Here is a 20,043-nt window from a genome sequence, read left to right as displayed (position 1 = left end):
TTTTTATGTGTTTATTTATTTATTTATTTATTTTGAGATGAAGTCTTGCTAGCTATGCAGTTCAGGCTGGCCTCAAATTTGCAGTAATTCTCCTGCCTTGGCCTTCTGAGTGCTGGGATTACAGACATGTGCCACCACACCCCACTTTGTTTTTTTATTATTTTGAGGGCTAACAGGTAAAAATCTGCTGTGAGTCTCAGAAACTTTGAGTTTATTTATTTATTTATTTATTTTGAGATGAAGTCTTGCTAGCTATGCAGTTCAGGCTGGCCTCAAATTTGCAGTAATTCTCCTGCCTTGGCCTTCTGAGTGCTGGGATTACAGACATGTGCCACCACACCCCACTTTGTTTTTTTATTATTTTGAGGGCTAACAGGTAAAAATCTGCTGTGAGTCTCAGAAACTTTGAACTTGGACTTTTCAGCAATGCTAGAAGAAAGACTTGGAGGACTGTGGGAATGGACTGAATGCCTTTTGTATAATTGGATGGATATAAACCTTTGAAACCAAAGGCATCATGTTATGGTTTGGATCTTAAGTATCTTCCCTAAAGACCATGTATGGAAATTTTGGTTGCCAACATGTAGTGCTACTGGGAGATGGTGGGACCTTTAGAAGGTGAGGCCTAGTAGAAGGAAGTTATATCACTAAGGTTTTGTCCTTGAAGAGATAAGGGATCCTGGCCTCATCGTCTTTTTGCTTCCTGGCAGCCTCCTCCAACATGCGCTTCTGCCAGGATGTACTGTGCTACTACAGGCCCGGAGTTCATAGCCAAGCAACCATGAACTGAAACTGTGAGTCAAAATAAGTCTTTCCTCTTTTTAAGTTGATTTAGCCCAGGTGTTTGTCACAGTGATGGAAAGCTGACTAACACAGTGGCAGTGCTAAAAACAAAAAGAGGACAGATCTCATTTAGCAGATTTGCCCTGATCCTGCAAGAGTGTTTTTTTTTTTTTTTTGGTACTAGGGGATCAAAATCGGGTCCTTGTGCTTGCGAAGCAGGCAGCGGAACTACTGAGCTAATCCCCAGACCTGAAAGTTTTTTTTTTAAATTCTTGAATAGCACAGCTAAAGGACAGGCACCTGGCCAGGCACAGGGAGAATTATGTCATGGCTCACAGGAGCATTTACCTGGCCAATTTGCCTTCCCGGTAAGTCCTGCCCCAGGGGTGTCGGTGTTTCTGCAGAGGCCATACATCTGGAAGCCAAAGAGTGACAGATCCCTCCATCGTGTCTCCATCGGCACACGCTGGCTCTGTTTCTCGGCAGTAATAGCACTTCCCATAGAAACAAGTATTGTTTCCTGAAGGACAGAAAGGAGCCAAATACACTTAAGGAAAAAAATGAAGACTTCAAATTCTCTTTCAAACAATCTAGAAGGGACCAGCTGAGTAAACAGGCACTGACAAAACAAAGACCCTGAAATTACTATATTTTACTATATTTTCCTTTCCCGTATAGGTCATTATTATACCAATTTATCTCATAACATGTAAAAAATTTTGTCAAGGGGCTTGGGATTTAGCTCAGTAGCACCACACCTGCCTCACAAGTGCAAGGTCCTGAGTTCAATCCCCAGTCCTAGGGAAAAAAAATGTGTCAAAAGAATTAAAAGACAAGCCATAGATTAGCGAAAAATATCTGTGAAACACACATCTGATAAAGGACTATTTTGGGGGTTGGATAGAACCCAAGGTCTTCCATATGTTAGGCAAGTATGTTTGACTCCTAAACTATACTCCCAGCCCTAGAAAGAATTTTTAAAACTCAACAATATGAAAATAACTAACCAGATTTAAAAAGTAGGCAAAACAATAAGAATATATGGAAAATTCTCAACAGCACTAATCCTCAGAAAAATGAGAATCAAAACAGGAGAGCCAGGCTGTAGTGGAGTACACCTATAATACCAGCACTCGGGAGGCTGTGGCAGGAGGACTGCTGGGAATTTGAGGCCAGCCTGGACTACATAATAAATTCAAGACCAGCCTGAACTATACAGCAAGACTATGTCTCAAAAACAAAACAAACACAATGGGATACCGTCTTACCCCAGTTGAGCATTTTTTTTTGGTACTGAGATCAAACTTGGGTGTTTGTGCTTGTGAGCAGGTGGCAGAACCACTGAGCTAAATCCCTAGCCCCCTAGTTAAGAGTATTTGTCATAAAAAGGCAAAAACAAAAACAAAAAAATGTGCTGGCAAAGATGTGGAGAAAGGGGGAATTCTTATTCACTGTTGGTGGAAATGTTAATTAGCCCAGTATTAGAACTGGAAAACAGTATGGAGATTCCTCAAAAAACTATACAGGGCCAGGGATTTAGCTCAGCAGCATCGCGTCTGACTTGCAAGCACAGCAGCCTAAATTCAATCCCTGGTACCAAAACAAAACACAACTATATAAGGTGGATATCTTACAAAATTAGAAAAACAATCCTAAAATTCATTTGGAACCAGAAGAGACCTAGAATGGTAAAGCATATTCTGAGCAACAAAGGCAAGGCACGGGGCATGACAATCCCTGACTTTAAATTATACTACAAAGCTACTGTGATGAAAACAGTATGGTACCAGCAATAACAGACCTGGGATCAATGGAACAGACTAGAAGATACAGAAATAAATCCAGAAATCCAGACATACTCAGTCATCTAATCTTTGACAAAGGAGTCAAGTATCTATAATACTGAAGAAAGACAGCCTTTTTAATAAACGGTGCTGGAAAAACTGGCTTTCCACATGCTGAAGATTAAGACTAGATCCATATCTTTTACCACACACTAAACTAAAATCAAAATGGATCAAGGATCTAAGTATTAAAACAGAAACACTGGAAGAGAGAACAGGTAGAACACTTGAGGACATAGGAGTAGGCGAAGACTTCATGAACAAAACTCAGACAACACGGGAAATATTACAAAGAATCACAACTGGAACCTCATCTTATTAAAAAGCTTTTGCACAGCAAGAAACCTCCAAGAGTGAAGAGAACCCACAGAGTGGTAAAAAATATTTACTACCTAGTCTCAGATAAAGGACTATTATCTAGAATATATAAAGAACTCAAAAAAGGCCGGGCATGGTGGCTCATGCATGTAATTCTAGCACTCGAGAGGCTGAGGCAGGAAGATCGCTCTGAGTTTGAGACCAGCCTGGGTTATATAGTGAGTTCCAAGTCAATCTCAACTACACAGTGAGATCCTTTCTAAAAAAAAAAAAAAACAAAAAACAAAAACTCAAAAAAATCAGATCCCATAAATTTAAAGACCCAATCCAAAAATGGGCATCCGAAATGAAAAGACATTTCTCAGATAAAAAAGTACAAATGGCAAATAAATATATGGAAAAATGTTCAACATCACTGGTCATTCGTGAAATGAGAATTACAAAACAACACTGAGATTCCACCTCACTCCAGAAAAAATGGCTGCTATCAAGAAATCAACCAATAATAAATGCTGGAGGGGCTGTGAGGAAAAAGGAACCCTTCTCCATTGTTGGTGGTAGTGTAGACTGGTGCAACCACATTGGAAATTTGTGTGAAGATTTCTCAATAAACTAAAACTTGAGGTTCCATTTGACCTAGCGATTCCCCTTCTTGGTATCTTCCCTAAAAAAGCATCCTATCACAGCAATATATGTGCACCCATGTTTTTATCAGTAGTGTGTAATAGCTAAATCTTGGAAACAGTCCAAATGTCTATAGACCAATGAATGGATAAGATGTGAGTGTGTATTTTTTTTTAAATATACAATGGAGTACTACTCTACTACAAAGGATGAACTTTAGACATTTATAGGTAAATGGATGGAACTTAAGACCATACTTTCTTTCTTTTTTTGGTACTGGGGATCAAACTCAAGACTTTGTGATTGTGGGGCCGGGGATTTAGCTCAGCAGTTTGGTGGCCTGCCTTGCAAGCGCAAGGACGCGAGTTCAATCCCCGGTACCAAAAAAAAAAGACTTTGTGATTGCGAGGCAGGTGTGGTGCCACTGAGCTAAATCCCCAGCCCGAGATCATACTCTTAAGTGAAATAAATTGTGTACACATATTTAAATACCACATTATTTCTCTACTGTGAGAAAATGAAAGTGGAAACAAGGACTGAAATGTATAATAGATACTGGGAAATGGGAAGAAAATGTTCAAATGGGCAGGGAACAGAGAGGAGAGAGGGAGAAAGGAAGGAAGAGACAAGAAAAAAAGGTGAAAACAGAAGGAAAAAATGGAAACAAAGGTTTTATACATAGGGAGGGGAAGGAGGAAATGGGATAAAAAAACAAAAACAAAACACTGTACACGCTGGACAGAGGCGAACAGCTGTAATCCAGGAGACTGAGACAGGTGATCACCACAAGTTTGAGTCCAACCTGGGCTACACAGTGAGTTCAAGGCCAGCCTGAACTACACAGTAGGAAAAAAACAAAAAAAACTAAAAACTATACCTAAAACTACCATATGATCCAGCAATCCCGCTACAAAGGAAAGGAAATCAGAATGTCAAAGACAGTTTTCCGGTCTCATGTTTATTTCAGCACTACTCACAATGGCCACAATAAGGAATTGACCCAGGTGTTCAAAAACAGATGATAAAGAAATGTGGTATAAATCATAATAGAATAGAATCTGGCCATAAAAACAAGAGTGAAATACTGTAAATTATGGAGGACACTTGGAAAAGGGCAAAATATGGAGACAGTAAAAAGACCAACAGTTACCAGGGGAGGGGTTAGGGTGGAGAGGAATGAATAGGAATTTTAGCGAGATCCTTTACCTCAAAGTTAAATAACAGAAAGACGAGGGTAGATACACCATAGCCAGCTCCATGCACATGAGTTATAAGCTAACCCTTGCAGAGTAGAATAAGGCAGTGATCTTCCAGGCCCAAATGCAACACTATAAGAGGCCATCCTCTTACAAAGTTGCCTAAAGATTCCCTCAATTCTCAGGTTACAGGATGCAGATCCCAAGAAAACACATGTACATGAAAAAATAACTGGGCTAGGGATTTAGCTCAGTGGTTCCAGTGCCTGCCTTGCAAGCACAAGGACCCAAGTTCAATCCCCAATACCAAAAAAAAAAACAAAAAACAAAAAACCAGAGACAGTGATATGTGGACAATAACTGATTTAGGCCAAATTCTCAATTTGAGACTAGCTGTAAGATCAAATGGAAGAAATAAAGTAATCTCCTTTCTGCTAGTAAGTGACCTCATTTCCTACGTCAGAGACACAACAGTGTATACATTTTGAGAAAACTTTCAATTTCCTGCTATCTACCAGTGAATCCATTTCCCCCACTCATCAGAAACCAATATACCTATGTGCTTTTGAATTCCCTCTAGTTCTTTAAGTCCTAAAAGAGAAACCAGCTTGCTCAGTTGTGCCTCATTTAACCTAACTATTCTATCTAAATGTCCTCTATGGTATTCTTACCTATGGTTAGGAAGGTACTCAACAGCTGCTCCGTGGCAACAGGCTTGATTTCTGTCCGTAGATTAACAAATCTGCCCACCACCAAAGGAGCTCGGCGGAAACCCAGAATCCTGGTTTAGAAGATTGAAGAAGACAAACCTTTTGAGAATGTATCTTTTAAATAACAGTCTCAAAAATTATGGTTAGTAATGTTAGCTATGTAAAGGTACTACAAGTTGGTAGGTAAGCCTTTTTTAGAGATAACATATATTTAGGAGTTTAATGTCAAGATGTATTTATTTTCCATTTTAGCAAAAAGGATCAGGCAAATCAGGCAAAATGTGAACAACTGTTAAATCTATGGAGTACATGGGTTTTTTAAAAATAAACTTTAATAAAGCATTAGAAAAAAAATTAGGCTTGAACTCATAATGGGTTCAAAGCTTTGCAGATGAACAATATACAAATTGACCTAAAAGGATAAATCCACAAGATAACTTAGAGACTTATTTGAAGATCCCTCTCTCTGATCATCTGAATACACTGCCTTATGACTAAAAACAGACTTTCTTCTATAAGAGACATTTCCTGGCTGAAATATACACAATTTATGAAGAAGAGTTAGATGAGTAGAATTTGGAACATACAGAAAACTGATAATGAAGAAAACAAAGATCATCCGTAATTCTACAACACATAAATAACTACTGACATTTTGATAGATTAGACTTTTTTCTTTACATGTACACATAAACATACATATATACACACACACACATATACATATAGTTGAGCTTACATTGTATGCAGCGTTGTATCTTGCTGTTTACTTATCATTGTATTCATGCACCTTTCCCCATATTCTTAGAAACTTTAAAAAAATTGCTACATTATAAATAATCACTGTTTAGGGCTGCTGATTCTATCCTAAATCTAATCTTAGAAAAGCCACAAAAGCAAGATTTATCAAACAGATTTGTCAAAACAATGTAAAAATTAAGAGAAACCCCTGAGGCAAGAGAAAGTGGCAAATCTGTGTGTAGTGAAGAAAGAGTAAACCCAAGGCAGAAGTGTCAGATCTGTGGGGGCAGGGCACAGCAGTTGTGTGGGAAATATTCTTTCTCCCCACTGAGCAGTGCAGGACAAAAAACAGAAGCCAATTTAATGGTGAAGAGCAGTATCACAGTGGTACTTGAAATTGGCTAGGTGGCGGTTAACAGGTGACAAAAAAAGTAGAGGGTTGGCCAGGAAGTATCTGGCTTAGTATGGGAAAACTTTGTAAAATGTAAGGCACCTAAAGAATAAGGCCCAAAAGTAACCATTTTTTTTAAAACAAGGAATACTTTATTCAACAGTTAAAGATGCTATGACAAGATAAACTATCAGTTACTGGGAAATAAAAATGAGATACTGTTTATCTTACATTAAATTAACAAAAATTACTATATCAGATAATATAAAATACTGGTCCAGAAATGGGGAAAGGATGGTCCTTACGAATTGCTGATATCCAACAAATGGAAAACAAGAAGAGGCTAGAGAGTAAAGAAAACAGGCAAATAATAAATAATGCCTTGGACAGCCTGATTCTACCGTGCTTAAGTGAAGAGCAGGATGTATCCAACTTTGTGCCCCTAGATTTTAAAAGAGGAGGCTAAAACTTATGATACTATATTGTTTTTGTTTGGGTTTTTTTGTTTTGTTTTGTTTTTGGTACTGGGGATCGAACTCAGGATCTTGTAATTGCGAGGCAGGCAGCAGAACCACTGAGCTAAATCCCCAGCCCTAATGATACTATAAACATTTATTTAAATTTTTCTATATGTGTAAATATTTAAGTTACTATCAGTTTTTTCATTACCCTACTACAGTAAAGAAAGCAGTATATGTATTTTTTATTCTTTTTCTTTTTCTTGAGTTTATTGGTACTTTTTAAGTACACGGTACTTTTAAGTACAGTTACATTCATCATTGGGATCTTGTACCTTTACATGACAGATCTTGGTTCTCATTTTTTCCCCATACCCCTGCCCTCCGTTCACCCCCTCAATGATCCCCAATTTACAAAGACTTTGTTTCCATTTTTTGCTTTTCTTATATTTTTCTTTTCCCTTATTTTCTTTCTCCTACCCTTCCCACTTCCCCTACTCATTTAGCCCTTTTCTTCCTATTTCACATTATCAGTTATACAATTTGGATCTTATTTACAGTATACATATTTTTAAATTTACTTCCTAGGGTTATTTCCTGGAAACAGCTTCCTAGAAATATCTTAAATATGTACATAAAAAAGATAGTCATTCATTCAAACAAAATCAACCTTAAGATTTTTGATACAAAATGCCAGAGTTCTTAACAGAAAGATTGAAATTAACACCAAAAGCAGAATATGAATCTCGAGTGCCAATCCAATAAAGTATTAACCTCTTTTTAAAAAAATCTTTGCTATTTTTGGCAGGTGAAAATAGTAACATATTTTAAGCATTTTCTACTAAGGATAAACTTGCTCCCATATTTACTAGCAACAGGTAATTCCTACTCAGCTAACTGCATGTGTTCTTGACCCACTTTCTATAAGAGTTTTATTGCATGCAGATTGTATCAACACGTGGAAAATCCTTTCTAATCCAGAAAAAGAAAAATTCATCTTCCTTCCTCTGGCATCCTTACAGAATTTTTTTTTTTTGAGACAGGGTCTCACTATGTAGTTCAGGTTGACCTTGAACTCACTATGTAGCCTCTGGCAGGCCTCAAACTTCCAGCAATCCTCCTGCCTCAACCTCCCAAGAACAGATCCATTTTTAAAAGCAAATATTATAAATAATTTCTTTTAAAGTCTGTCAATATGCCAGACTCAAAGAATTGGTGGGAAGAGTAACTGGAATATCAGACAATTCAGTTAAGAGGTTCCTGACTAACAATCTGCTAATAAAACATATTAATTTTTCATGTTGAGTGTGATGGCAAACATCTATAATCCCAGCACTCAGGAAGCTGAGGCAGGAGGATGACATGAGTTTGAGACCAGACTGGGCTACGAAGTGGGTTCAAGGCCAGTCTGAACTACACGGTGAGACCCTGTCTCAAAAACTTTTTCTAGTTATCTTATAAATTAAATTCATATCTACTTTTCTTTTGGAATGTGATTATTAATCATTATTATCATCATCATTATTGACTGGATTAAGGGATGTTTACAAAGTTAATAAGGCATACTTCTGGGTGTCTGGGTTGGTCATGAGGGCATGACCTTGGAGACTACTGCATCTGGTTTCTAGCCCTATCCTCTCTGGGATCTTTCCAACCTGCTGCTTCTCAGCTGCCATGAAGTGAGAACTTTGCTCCACCACATCCTTCCACCACGTCTGCCTCCCCTCAAACCCACAGCAACAGAATAGCCGACCATGGACTGAAACCTCTGAAACTGTAAGCCAAATAAACTTTCCTTTAAAGTGTGTATGCCAGGCATTTGTCCCAGCAATAGGAAAGCTGACCAATACACAAAATTATTCTGGTTTTGGAACCTGTGAAAATTTTATATAAAGAATAACAGCCGGGGATTTAGCTCAGTGGTTCGGTGGCCTGCCTTGCAAGCGCAAGGACCCGAGTTCAATCCCTGGTACCAAAAAAAAAGAATAACAAAACCCATTACAGGGCTGGGGATTTAGCTTAGTGGTGCCGCCGCCTGCCTTGCAGGTGCAAGGACCTGAGTTTGATCCCCAGTACCACTCCATTCCTCCCCCCAAAAAACCCAAAACAACTCACTACATATTTCAGGCTAGATGTTTCCAGTATATGGAGATAAGTCAGTATTACAACAAAACAAACAGGACTGCTATTTCCCAATTAATGATCAATTCAATTCAGGGATATGAGTTCAAACTTGGCTTTTCATCGTGCCATTTTATTTAGCAAAAAAATCTTCAATCAGGATGATAAAAACATGCCAGCAATGAAATGAAATAAGGTAAAAGTCTGAAGTTAAACTATTTACTTTGTTATTCCTAGCGTCACCCAAATTACAAGGGACTCATGTAAATGTAATGGAACCAGTCAATCAGCTATCCAAAATAGGTAACAAGTCCAAGTTATTAGTGTGCCCTCTGTCTTCTTTGAGAGATTTTTGCCTGGCATCATGGTACATGCCTACAATCCTAGTCACTAAGGAAGCTGAGACAGGAGGATTACCAGACTGGGCAACTTAGCAAGACTATATCAAAACACATTTTTTAAAAGGACTGGGATGTAGTTCAGCAGTAGAGTGCTTCTTTGCCATGTGCAAGTCCCTGGTATCAATCCCAGTACTGTGAAAGAGACAGAGACAGATAGGGAGAGAGAGACTGAAATTGATTTTAAAAGGAAACCAAGTGGACACAGAGTATTAGGGTTATACTAACTTACCTGTCCAAGTGAAAGGCTGCCACCTCTGCATTGTGTCTATCATAACCGGCATATGGCTCCCCTTCCACCACATAGTCCCGGCTATACCTAGCAAAGGGAAGAGGAAGCACAGGTGTAGACATGAATCACACTAGTACTGGGCAAGCAGCACAGGAAGCAGAGCACGCACTTCAGCAAGGCTGAGTATGTCCCATATATACCTGGAGAACAGCTGTTAGCCAAATTGCTGCTAGATGGCAGGAAGATGAGGTAGAGAAGGAAACTAGAATTCTCTATCTGCCTCAGCAATCATTCTATGAATAAAACATGGAAGATGTTATTTTTACCTTTCTAAAGGGCTTTCTGTGTGGCTTAAGTACAACCGCAAGGTGATTTTCTGGAAGGCAAGAAGCACCTATATATTGCTAGCACAGTGTTAAACTTAGAATCAGTGCTTAATAAATGTCTACTAATATGTGTATTAACTGAACTGAAGAAACAAAGAACTTCTGCTTACTGAAATGACTGTGGTAAGGCTTATGAAAGTTTAAATTCTTGGGGAAAAATAGTCCTGATATTTTCCATTGTTTTGTTTGTTTATTTTTTTATGGAGGCGGCAAAGGTACTTTTGATTTTTAAAAAAGCCAGTTTGAATAATATTCTTGTTCTTGCTTCTTAAATTCATGATGATGCAGTGGACTGGCAGCGAGGGCTGGGCATGGTTCTCATCACCTACCTGGGAACTCTGAGCAAATCCTTCTGTTTTCAGCGTCAGATTCCATATCCACAACATTAAGAACTGGACTAGGAGGTATTTCTTAGGTCTCTTTAATCTTAAACTGCGTTCAGATGATTTTATACCATATGCATAATATAAACAAAGAGTAATGAAAACTAGCATTTTTCTTTCTACTAATCATTTCTGTTTTGCTGTTTTTTTTGAGACTGGTTCTCGCTATCACTTCAGGCTGACCTTGAACTCACTGTGTAGCCCATGCTGGCTTCAAAACTTGCAGCAATTCTCTTGCCTCATCCTCCTGAGTGCTGGGATTACAGGCGTGCACTACCACACCCGGCACTTTGTTTTTTTGAGTGTTTTTTTGTTTGTTTGTTTTTGTAACAGGGATTGAACTCAGGACTTTATGCTTGCAAAGGAGGCAGCAGAACCAGTGAGCTAAATCCCCAGCCCACTACTGATCACTTTTAAAGTTACAATTTAAACCTGTTATTTATGAAGAAAAAATATTTAATCCACCTATGACTTCTACTGTGCACCTGCATTCCTGAAACAAAGGGAGACCTACTAGAGTTATAAAGAAACTGTGAAATAAATTGAGACTGAAATGAAGAAGAGCAATTCCACTGAGGACAGTCAGATTTCCAATGCTAAAACAGCTTTGGGGTGCGAGGTCCTGAGTTTGAACCCCAGTACCAGAAAAAAAAAGCTGTGGGGTCTGGAAATGGCACTATAAAAGCCAATGATCTTCCACTTAAATGATCTTTAAATACAAACGAAAAATGTCTCCAAAACATACCTTCAAAGCAAACATACCTTCATGTTAGAAGGCAGCAATGTATCACCAGCTATACAGGTGGACACTAGTTTCTCTTAGCATGGTCTCAATATCATGGTCTGGTTTTGGTTTTGGAGACAGGGTCTCACTACATAGTTCAGGCTGGGCTTGAACTCACTCAGCTTGAACCCAGGCTGGCCTCAAACTCATAGCAATCCTCCTGCCTCAGCCTCCTGAGTACAGGGATTACAGGCATGTGGACCACTACACCTGCCATTTTTTTCTTTTTGTACCAGGGATCGAATTCGGGTCCTTGCACTTGTGAGGCAGGCGGCGGAACCACTGCCCTTACCCCTTACCCCTACCATTTTTATTGTTGTTCCTAGTGCAAATAATTATTTAGGCTCCCTAGGTTTATACTGGTTGTCTCTAAATTAAAGTCAATTTTTAAATATCACTACAGTAAAAGCTGATGAATTACAAACACTTTTTAAGTAGAGGTTTAGCTTGTCTGTGAAGATAGGAATATCCTAGAATATTTATCAGGACTTCAGCAAGTCACAGGAAGATAAAGTGATGATTACAGTACCCTCCATTCAGTGAAATATTCTAGACGTTTGGCATACATTCATAGTGAAATGCAAAACCCTAGAACCCAGGAACTCTGGGGGTAGGTGGGAGAGGAAGGAAAATGGAAAGGAGTAAGAAAAGAAAGCAAAAAAGCGCTGGAGTTAGGAGGTGAATTCATAGCTCATGTTCTGGCTACATAAAATGTGGAAATTTAGAATTCTGTATCTTACTTTCGTCACCTATAAAATGTTTTTTTTGGTTTTTTGAGACACAGTCTCACTATGTAGTTGAGACTGAACTGGAACTCACTGCATAGCCCAGGCTGGTCTTGAACTCAACAGTGATCCTCCTGCCTCAGCCTCCCGAGTGCTGGGATTTAAAGACATGCGCCACCACCATGCCCATCTTTCCTCACCTGTAAAATGAATAGTTGGGACTAGCTGTTCTGCAAGGGCCTTTTCAGCATGTCTTTTTTTTTTGAGACAGGGTCTCACTATGTAGTTGAGACTGACCTGGAACTATGTATTCCAGGCTAATCTTGAACTCACAGCGATCCTCCTGCCTCAGCCTCCCAAGCGCTGGGATTACAGGCGTGTACCACCACACCCGGCCAGCATGTCTTAATATCCATCAACTTCTATCCAGTCCTAGGTCCCTGCTTTCTTGTTCCTTTTCCTTTTCCACCATAACTTCAGTTTTGGACTGTAAAAATCAATTTACTTCCAGATTTAGCAGTGAGAACCTACATCCTCGTTTCAGCAGAGTGATCCATCTTAAGGCACTGACAGAATTCATAAAGTAACTGCCAATTAATCACTCCTATCCTTCCAGCGAAGGACATCAGAATCTGAGGAAGAATATTAATTTGCACTTAAGAGCAGGACTAAATAGTTTATGAGGCCCTGGGGGTCAGAACAGCATTTTGCTGGGTGTTTAGGGATTAGAGTCAATTTGTACAAATAGTTAAACCTACCCACACCCCCACCTTCCTCAGCCTGTAGGTGTTTGGTGTAAAGCAACACAGGTCAGCACAGTGAGTGTTAACACCTTCTGCAGAAGCTCACATACCTTCCTGGGTGGGCAAGGAAACTATCCTACACCTGGGAGTAGGCACAAACTATTCAGCAGAAGTGGGGGGAGGGTGGGGCCCAGTTTGACAGGAAAAAAGAGCGAAGGGAGACTAAGGCCCACTATGGAGAAGAGGACCAGATGGTGGGGTTCTTGATCATTAGGCTGTAGAGACTGGGTCTTGTTTGATGGGCACTTGTTTGATAATACAAGTGAAAACAAAGCAGTTCAACCAGTAACAGTTGGATTTCCAATGCTAAAACATGATATAAAAAAGGAAGGTAATAAACCAGGCATGATGGCACATGCCTGTAATCCCAATAGTCCAGAGGCTGAGGCAGGAGGATCACTGTGAATGTGAAGCCAGCCTCAGCTACATAATGAGTTCAAGGCCAGCTGAACTATGTCGCAAGACCCTATCTCAAATAAACAAAAGGCCTGGGGTAGTGGTGGGGTTTAGCTCAGTGGTGCAGCTATCTGCTTGTGCAAGGTCTTGAGTTCAATCCCCAGTACCAAAAAACAAACACACACACACACAGAAGAAAAGAAAAGAAGGAAAGGAAAGTAATGGAATGGCTTCAGGGTAGTAAGAGATAAGTCAAGTAAGGACCAGGGCTGGTTCATTTCTCTGCTGCCTCCTTTCTACTCGTCAATCTGGATTCTCCTCCCCCTCCCCTAATACCTCCCTCCCCCAAACATTTCAGGCCTGCCTGCAACGCACCTGGTCTACACTGCACCCTATTAGCAATCTCTGTCTTCTAACACTTCCCATTTCACCCTTAATTCTCCAGTATCAAGTAGTGGGTGTGGAGAGGAATTCTTTTTGTTTAAACAAAACACTTATAACTCATCTCTTTCTATATAAATTTAATTTTTATTTTTGTTTTGTCTTCTATTACTTTTCTCATATTTCTAATTTCAAAACTAAATCAGTAAATTTTTTTTTTTTTTTTCTTGGTACCAGGGATCGAACTCACGTCCTTGTGCTTGTGAGGCAGGCGGTAGAACCACTAAGCAAAATCCCTAGCCCTAGATTAGTAATTTTTAATGATGGGTGTTCCACACCATCTCACTTACAGGAAAGCAAACAAAGAAACTTAAGATAATTCCATGTATATGCCAGAATATAAGATGCTTACAATTCTGACAGATCTGGGTTCAAAACCCAGGTCCACCCATTATTGTGATGTGACCTTGGGAAGGTAGTTACTCTCTCTACACCTCAGTTTCTCATTCTGGAAATAAGAACTGAAGTGAGCCTAAAAGTTAAAAACATTAACATATGCTAAAGTACTTGATGTAATGCCCAGTAAATGGTATGCATTCAACAAAAATTAGGTCCCAAGGCTCACATCACCATACTTTTTCCACATTACCAAAAGCCAATCAGATTTTTCTATTCTCCAAAACTTTACTGCATTTTAAGATTACCTATTTCCGTATCTTCCATATATCATACTTCTTAGTTCCAGGCAAACAAACAATGGTTTTCATTGCTAGAATTCCAAACAGATTCGTGTGCTAGTTGCCTTTTATCTACTGACAGGCAAAAAAGGGAGTTGAATTTTATACATTTTTTCCCTATATTTCTCCCCTCACACTAGCAAGAAATTTAAAGGTATAATTCTCTCAAGTTTACCAAGAAATGAAAACATGTTGAGTGCACAAACTTTGAGACCTTTCATTAGTAACTAGCTCCTGGCAAAAGAATAGGAATCATCATTATGCTAAATCTTAGCCATAGAAAAATTTTTTAGAAAATTAACTATACTATGGTATTGCCACATAAATGATTTCTGTAGGTCTCCAGAGAAGTCCAAAAGAGTTACTACAATATACACAACAGCTATTGTGGCAACTAACATGGCCTACTTCTTCGCTTAAAACAGGACAAGAAACAATGAGAATCCCTTAAAATGACTATAATCCAAAATACTGACAATACCAAATCCCGGTGGTGATATGGCCTAACAAACTCATTTCTTGCAGGCAGAATCCAAACCACTTTGGAGACAGTTTCTAACAAAACTAAACATACCTTTACCATATGTTGCATCAATCATGTTTCTTGATATTTATCCAAATAAGGTGAAAAATTATGTTCACACAAAAACTTGCATATGGATATTTATAGTAGTTTTTATTCAAAATTGCCAAAACTTAGGAGCAAACAAGATGTCCTTCAACAGGTGAGTAGATAAATTGTGATGTATCCATACAATGGAATATTATTCAGCCATAAAAATAAATGAGCTACCAAGCTATAAAAAGGTATGTAGGAACCTTACTGCATATTGCTAAGTGCTAGATGCCAATGTGAAAGGTTATACACTGTATGCTATAATTCCAACTATATGACATTGGAAAAAGCAAAAGTATAAAGACAATGGTTGCTAGGGGTTCAGCAGTAGGAAGAATGACAGTGGAGCACAAAAGATTTTGAAAGCAAGAATACTATTCTAAGAAAATGAAAAAATGGAAATAAAGTATTTGTAAATAGGAAGGGAGGAGGGGGGTGAAGGGAGGGCAGTGATAAGGGGGAAAAAATGAGAAACAAGACCTGTCGTGTAAAGGTATAAGATCCCACTGACAAATGTAACTGTACTGTATACCTAAATGTACCAATAAACTCAATGAGAGGAAAAAAAAAAAAGAACACTATTCTAACTGGTATTAAAATGATGGGCATTTGTCTCTATACACTTGTCAAAATCCATAATATGGACAACACAGAGTGAATCCTAACACATATTAAACTTTAGTTAATAATTAAGGTACCATTATTGGCTCATCAATCATACCAAATGAATTTCACTAATGGAAGATGTTGACAGGAGAAATTTTGAGGAAAGGCAATTAATAGGAATTCTCTGAATTCTCTCAATTTTTCTGCAAATCTAAAACTTATCAAATAAAAATAGGTGAGAGAATCAAGAATCTGTGTTTCAGCACTGAAAGGGACTTTAGGCACCAATCCAAAATCTAGTCCATCTCTATAGCATCCCTGAAATTATCCAGTTATCCAGTCTTTAGCTGTACATTTTTTTGGTGACATGGTGCTTATTTCCTAACCAATTAATTTTGTAATTATATTTGACATATAATAGATAACTGATAAATCAGAAATCAAGAATAGGTCTAATTGTCAAAAAATTCAGTGTTCTAAGGAAGCAAAATATGTTCTAAAAATTTTTTCCCCTCAAAGAATTGTAATACTTTCAGAACTAGGAAAATTGGTAGATCTTCCAGTCTACCTTTCATTTTACTGAAAAGAACACCAAGAAAAGGAGGTGAACAATCTTAAATAACTCCAAAGTAAATTAACCAGCCAACTAGCAATTACAGCTTCTGCGATGAAGACTTACCGCTTAGGTTTGAAGACAACTTTCTGTCCTCCTTCGAGTATCAGTAAGGCTTTCAGCTGCGTCCCTTTATAACCCACATCAGCTTTAATGATTTTCTTGGTGGCCATGGCATGCATGACTGCCCCCAGCTCTGGGGTTTCTTCGGGATACACTTCCCGGGGCACCACCCACTGGGCTGCAATCTCCCAAGGAGACTGCAAGGTGTGGTCCAGCTTGGGTGCCAGCTCTACTCGCAAGCCTGTCATCATTCGGTGAAAAGCCCTCTGGTCCTCCCGGTTGGCAGCTGATGTATCTAAGTTGTCAATCAGGAAAACTTTGGTGAAAATAAAGATGACAAGGAGTATTGCTAACAGCACAACTCGCTGCTTTAGCTTCATGTTGACTTCTTTTCCTTCTCCCTTGATCCAACCTCTTGCTCGCTTATCAAGAACAGGTGGTGGTGGTTAGAGAGGAGATTCCATCATTACACACATTGTTCCATTTCTTCACTAAAGGGCCTCCACTACTCCTGCAAGTCCAAATACAAAGCAAAATTCAATTGAGAATTCTGTCTTTCTACTGTAAATATTTTGTAAGTCTCTAACATGTTACTTACCCTTTTAACTTTGCTAATCTTGAGTTGTCTGGGGAAGGAACTAATAAGAACTGAGTACTCTAAAATTTTTAACACAAAATCTGTTGGGTTTTTTTTCACCCCAGTATCAGGAATCAAACTCTGGACCCTGGGCTTTGCAAGGCAGGTGCAATGCCACTGAGCTAAATCTTTGGCCTTCAAACCCATTTCAATTGGCACGCAAAGCCATCTAAATGCTATCTGGCTGGCTATACATGCATAGTAATTACTCAAACAATGAGAAAAACAACAACAGAAGCAGAATATTCAGATATATTTCCTTAACTTTCATTTTTTCCTTTCAAAATCCATAAAGGACTTCTGAATATCCAAAAGCATCATTATTTGGTTTACCAAATAATCTTCTCCCAGTTATCTTCTCCAAATACAAGTTTTATCATATCTTAACATTTTAAAAAATTATTATTAATTTTTTTGGTACTGGGGATATAACTCAGGACCTTGCACTTCCAAGTCAGGTGTCGGCACCACTGAGACAAATCCTTGGCCTTAATTTTCTTTTTCAGTACTGGGAAATGAACTCCAGACCTTGTGCTTGAGAATCAGGTGTGGCGCCACTGAGCTAAATCCCCAGGCAAGTTTTAAAATATCTTGTAAGACAAAAACTCCTAAAAATGCCAAAGAGGGTACAGGAACAGTAAAGAGTGATAACTTCTCCAAATCCAAATACCCATCAATCCTGGGTGGGTCATAGCTGCTGCTCAGTATTTAAATACAACACTTAGACATGTGTCTCAGTCCTTCACTAATTATTTTCCAAAATTAAAATGCCTCTAAAATATGGATAATAACTGTATAAATTAAGTAAAGGAAAAACACTTGGCTATCAGTAGAATATGATCAGAAAACTAATGAAACCTGGTATTATAGCAACACTACTACGTCTAGAATGGTCAGGCATACTAACAAGCATATTATGCCACAGACCTAAAGAACTGCTGCTTCCAGTATGGGCTGACCATACTTTGCACAATTCTCAAGCTAGAAAATTCCAAATCGAAGATTTTTGCCAGGGTGTAAAGAACATACAATCCAGTTTCATTTACATGCTGAGAGGTTGCTTTCCATTCCACAGGGCCATTTAAAAACATGCATAAGCTTGTTCTGCTATATGCCTACAGACAGCACAGCACTGGAGCAAGAAAAAGATGACAAGAAGATAACAGTGTTGTTTTGCTCTCCAATTCATCTAACAACTAGGGCTGGGATATTCTTCATCTAAACTTGAGACTGTTACCCCATCAAAAGCTGGAAACAACCTAGAGAGCAAAAATGTGTTCTAAATCAGCTGGTAAATCAGTTGGTAAATCAACTGATGTGAAGTTTATTCTCAGTGATTAACCACTCCTTTCTTGTTCATTTTTATGAAATGTCATGTCCTATGTTTAGATGTTCCCCTCAAAGTCTTATTTATATAGTCTTTGGTGGGGCCTTTTCAGAGGTGGCTGGATCTAGAGTGTGTGATGCTGGAACCAATTCATGGTGCAATGCTAGGCTCAAGGGCACAGGATTAAGGGTGTGAGTGCTACAAGCCCTAAGTAATTTGGATAAAAGGGGCAGAAAGGCACTGTTAAAGTCCCTTATTGCTTCTGCTGCATTTGGGTTGCCTTGAACTGCTTTTCCTCTGCAAGCCTTTTCTGCCACACCACCCTGCCTTGGAGCTGGCCAATAATGGACTAAAACCTCTAAAAAAACTGAGCTAAATGAACCTTTCCTTCTTTAATTTTTGGTGTTGGGTATTTTGTCTCAGCAACAAAAAAGTAACTAAGACATGAAGGAAGCAAAAAGTGAGAGTTAAATTCAAATTATTATCCTTAGCCACCTGTTTTGTTTCATGTTGTCTCTCAGGAAGTATCTAACACTATTAGCTGAAACAAAGGCAATTAAAGTACATCTAAAATGTAGTTGTGATGGTATAAAATCTGGTGTGGAACTCAGTAAAGCAGTTCCCTGTGATTACTAATAACAGCAGCAGATTTCAGATATTTTTGCTAGTTCTAACATGACCTAAATGACACAACTTTCCAATTAGAGTGGCACCTTGGTTCATGAATTTTTTGTTTGCAAACAAATTGGTTCAGAAACAGAAGCATTTGGCAAAATTTTGTTTTGTTTGCAAGCTGCATCGCATGACAAATACAACCGTGTCCATCTTCCCCACACACACCCACAAATGTGACCATCTTTTCCAAAACTGTAGAACAAACTGAGTTCATGAACTGAGGTACCACTCACTGTATTTGCTCAACAACTCACATTTCAAGCTACAGTGATAAAAGGAAACGGAAATAACAACTGCATCAGCAATGGCTTCCCAATCCATATACCCATAGACGCATGTGGAAGAGTTCTGGAACAAGGGGTCAGCTAAGCAGGCATCCCTTTCTATAAAGCATCCTTCAGGATGAAAATCAGTTCACCTGTAATCTTTTAATGGCATTGTGATTTCATGCAAAAAAATAAAGAAAACCCATCTTCATACTATACAGACACATATCCAAACATACAGCATACAGGTTAGGACTGTGTGTCTGTGGTGCTAGGGATTAAACCCAGGCCCTTGTGCATACTAGGCAAACACTCTACCACTGAGCTGTGCCTTCAGCCTGTTTTTGTTTTTTGTTTTAATCACCAAATGCAACAGGAAGTCTGGGCAGCTCCAAAATTCAGATAAGACAAATGGCCCAACTCTGCTATCCAATAGAGTGTGTGCTTTTTATTGAAATCTCATTATCTTTAGAATAGGCCTCAGAAGAACACACTAATCAATTCAGGGCTACAGACAATTCATCCATTCAGATAAAAATTTATATTAAGAAAACCAAAGAATTCAATTGTTATATCACTTCACTATCTCTGAAAAGTCGTAGTGAGGGCAGGATTTAAAGAGGCTAAGTGAGTTTCTGTGTTGGATCAATTAGTCACCACACCCCAGTAGAATAAGATCATGATTTCACATTGTTCTTTACCACCATCCATTTGCACAGACATCAACGTATTACAGTGCACCTCACCTCCCACTGGTGCTTTCTGGGCCACCAGGCTCTCAATATAGCCTGGAGTCAATACAGTCAAATCATTTTTTTTTTTTTTTTTT

General features: G+C 38.7%; 1 protein-coding gene across 1 annotated transcript in view; it reads right to left on the bottom strand.

The window, feature by feature from the left end:
* The window catches only part of Fam20b (FAM20B glycosaminoglycan xylosylkinase), a 41,026-nt gene that overhangs the window by 13,586 nt on the left and 7,397 nt on the right, over window positions 1-20,043 (bottom strand). The window contains exons 2-5 of the mRNA XM_010630232.3: window positions 16,313-16,820; window positions 9,817-9,903; window positions 5,437-5,546; window positions 1,132-1,303 (exon numbers count right to left, since the gene is read on the bottom strand). Coding sequence (XP_010628534.1) covers window positions 1,132-1,303; window positions 5,437-5,546; window positions 9,817-9,903; window positions 16,313-16,689 — 746 coding nt within the window. The 5' untranslated portion in view covers window positions 16,690-16,820. The remainder of the gene's footprint in view (window positions 1-1,131; window positions 1,304-5,436; window positions 5,547-9,816; window positions 9,904-16,312; window positions 16,821-20,043) is intronic.

This window comes from Fukomys damarensis, unplaced genomic scaffold, assembly GCF_012274545.1.
Source record: "Fukomys damarensis isolate Sample0158 unplaced genomic scaffold, DMR_v1.0_HiC HiC_scaffold_11, whole genome shotgun sequence".
Taxonomy (NCBI): Eukaryota; Metazoa; Chordata; class Mammalia; order Rodentia; family Bathyergidae; genus Fukomys; species Fukomys damarensis.
The sequence above is the reverse complement of the archived record's forward strand: the minus strand, read 5'-3'. Positions and strand labels throughout refer to the sequence as shown.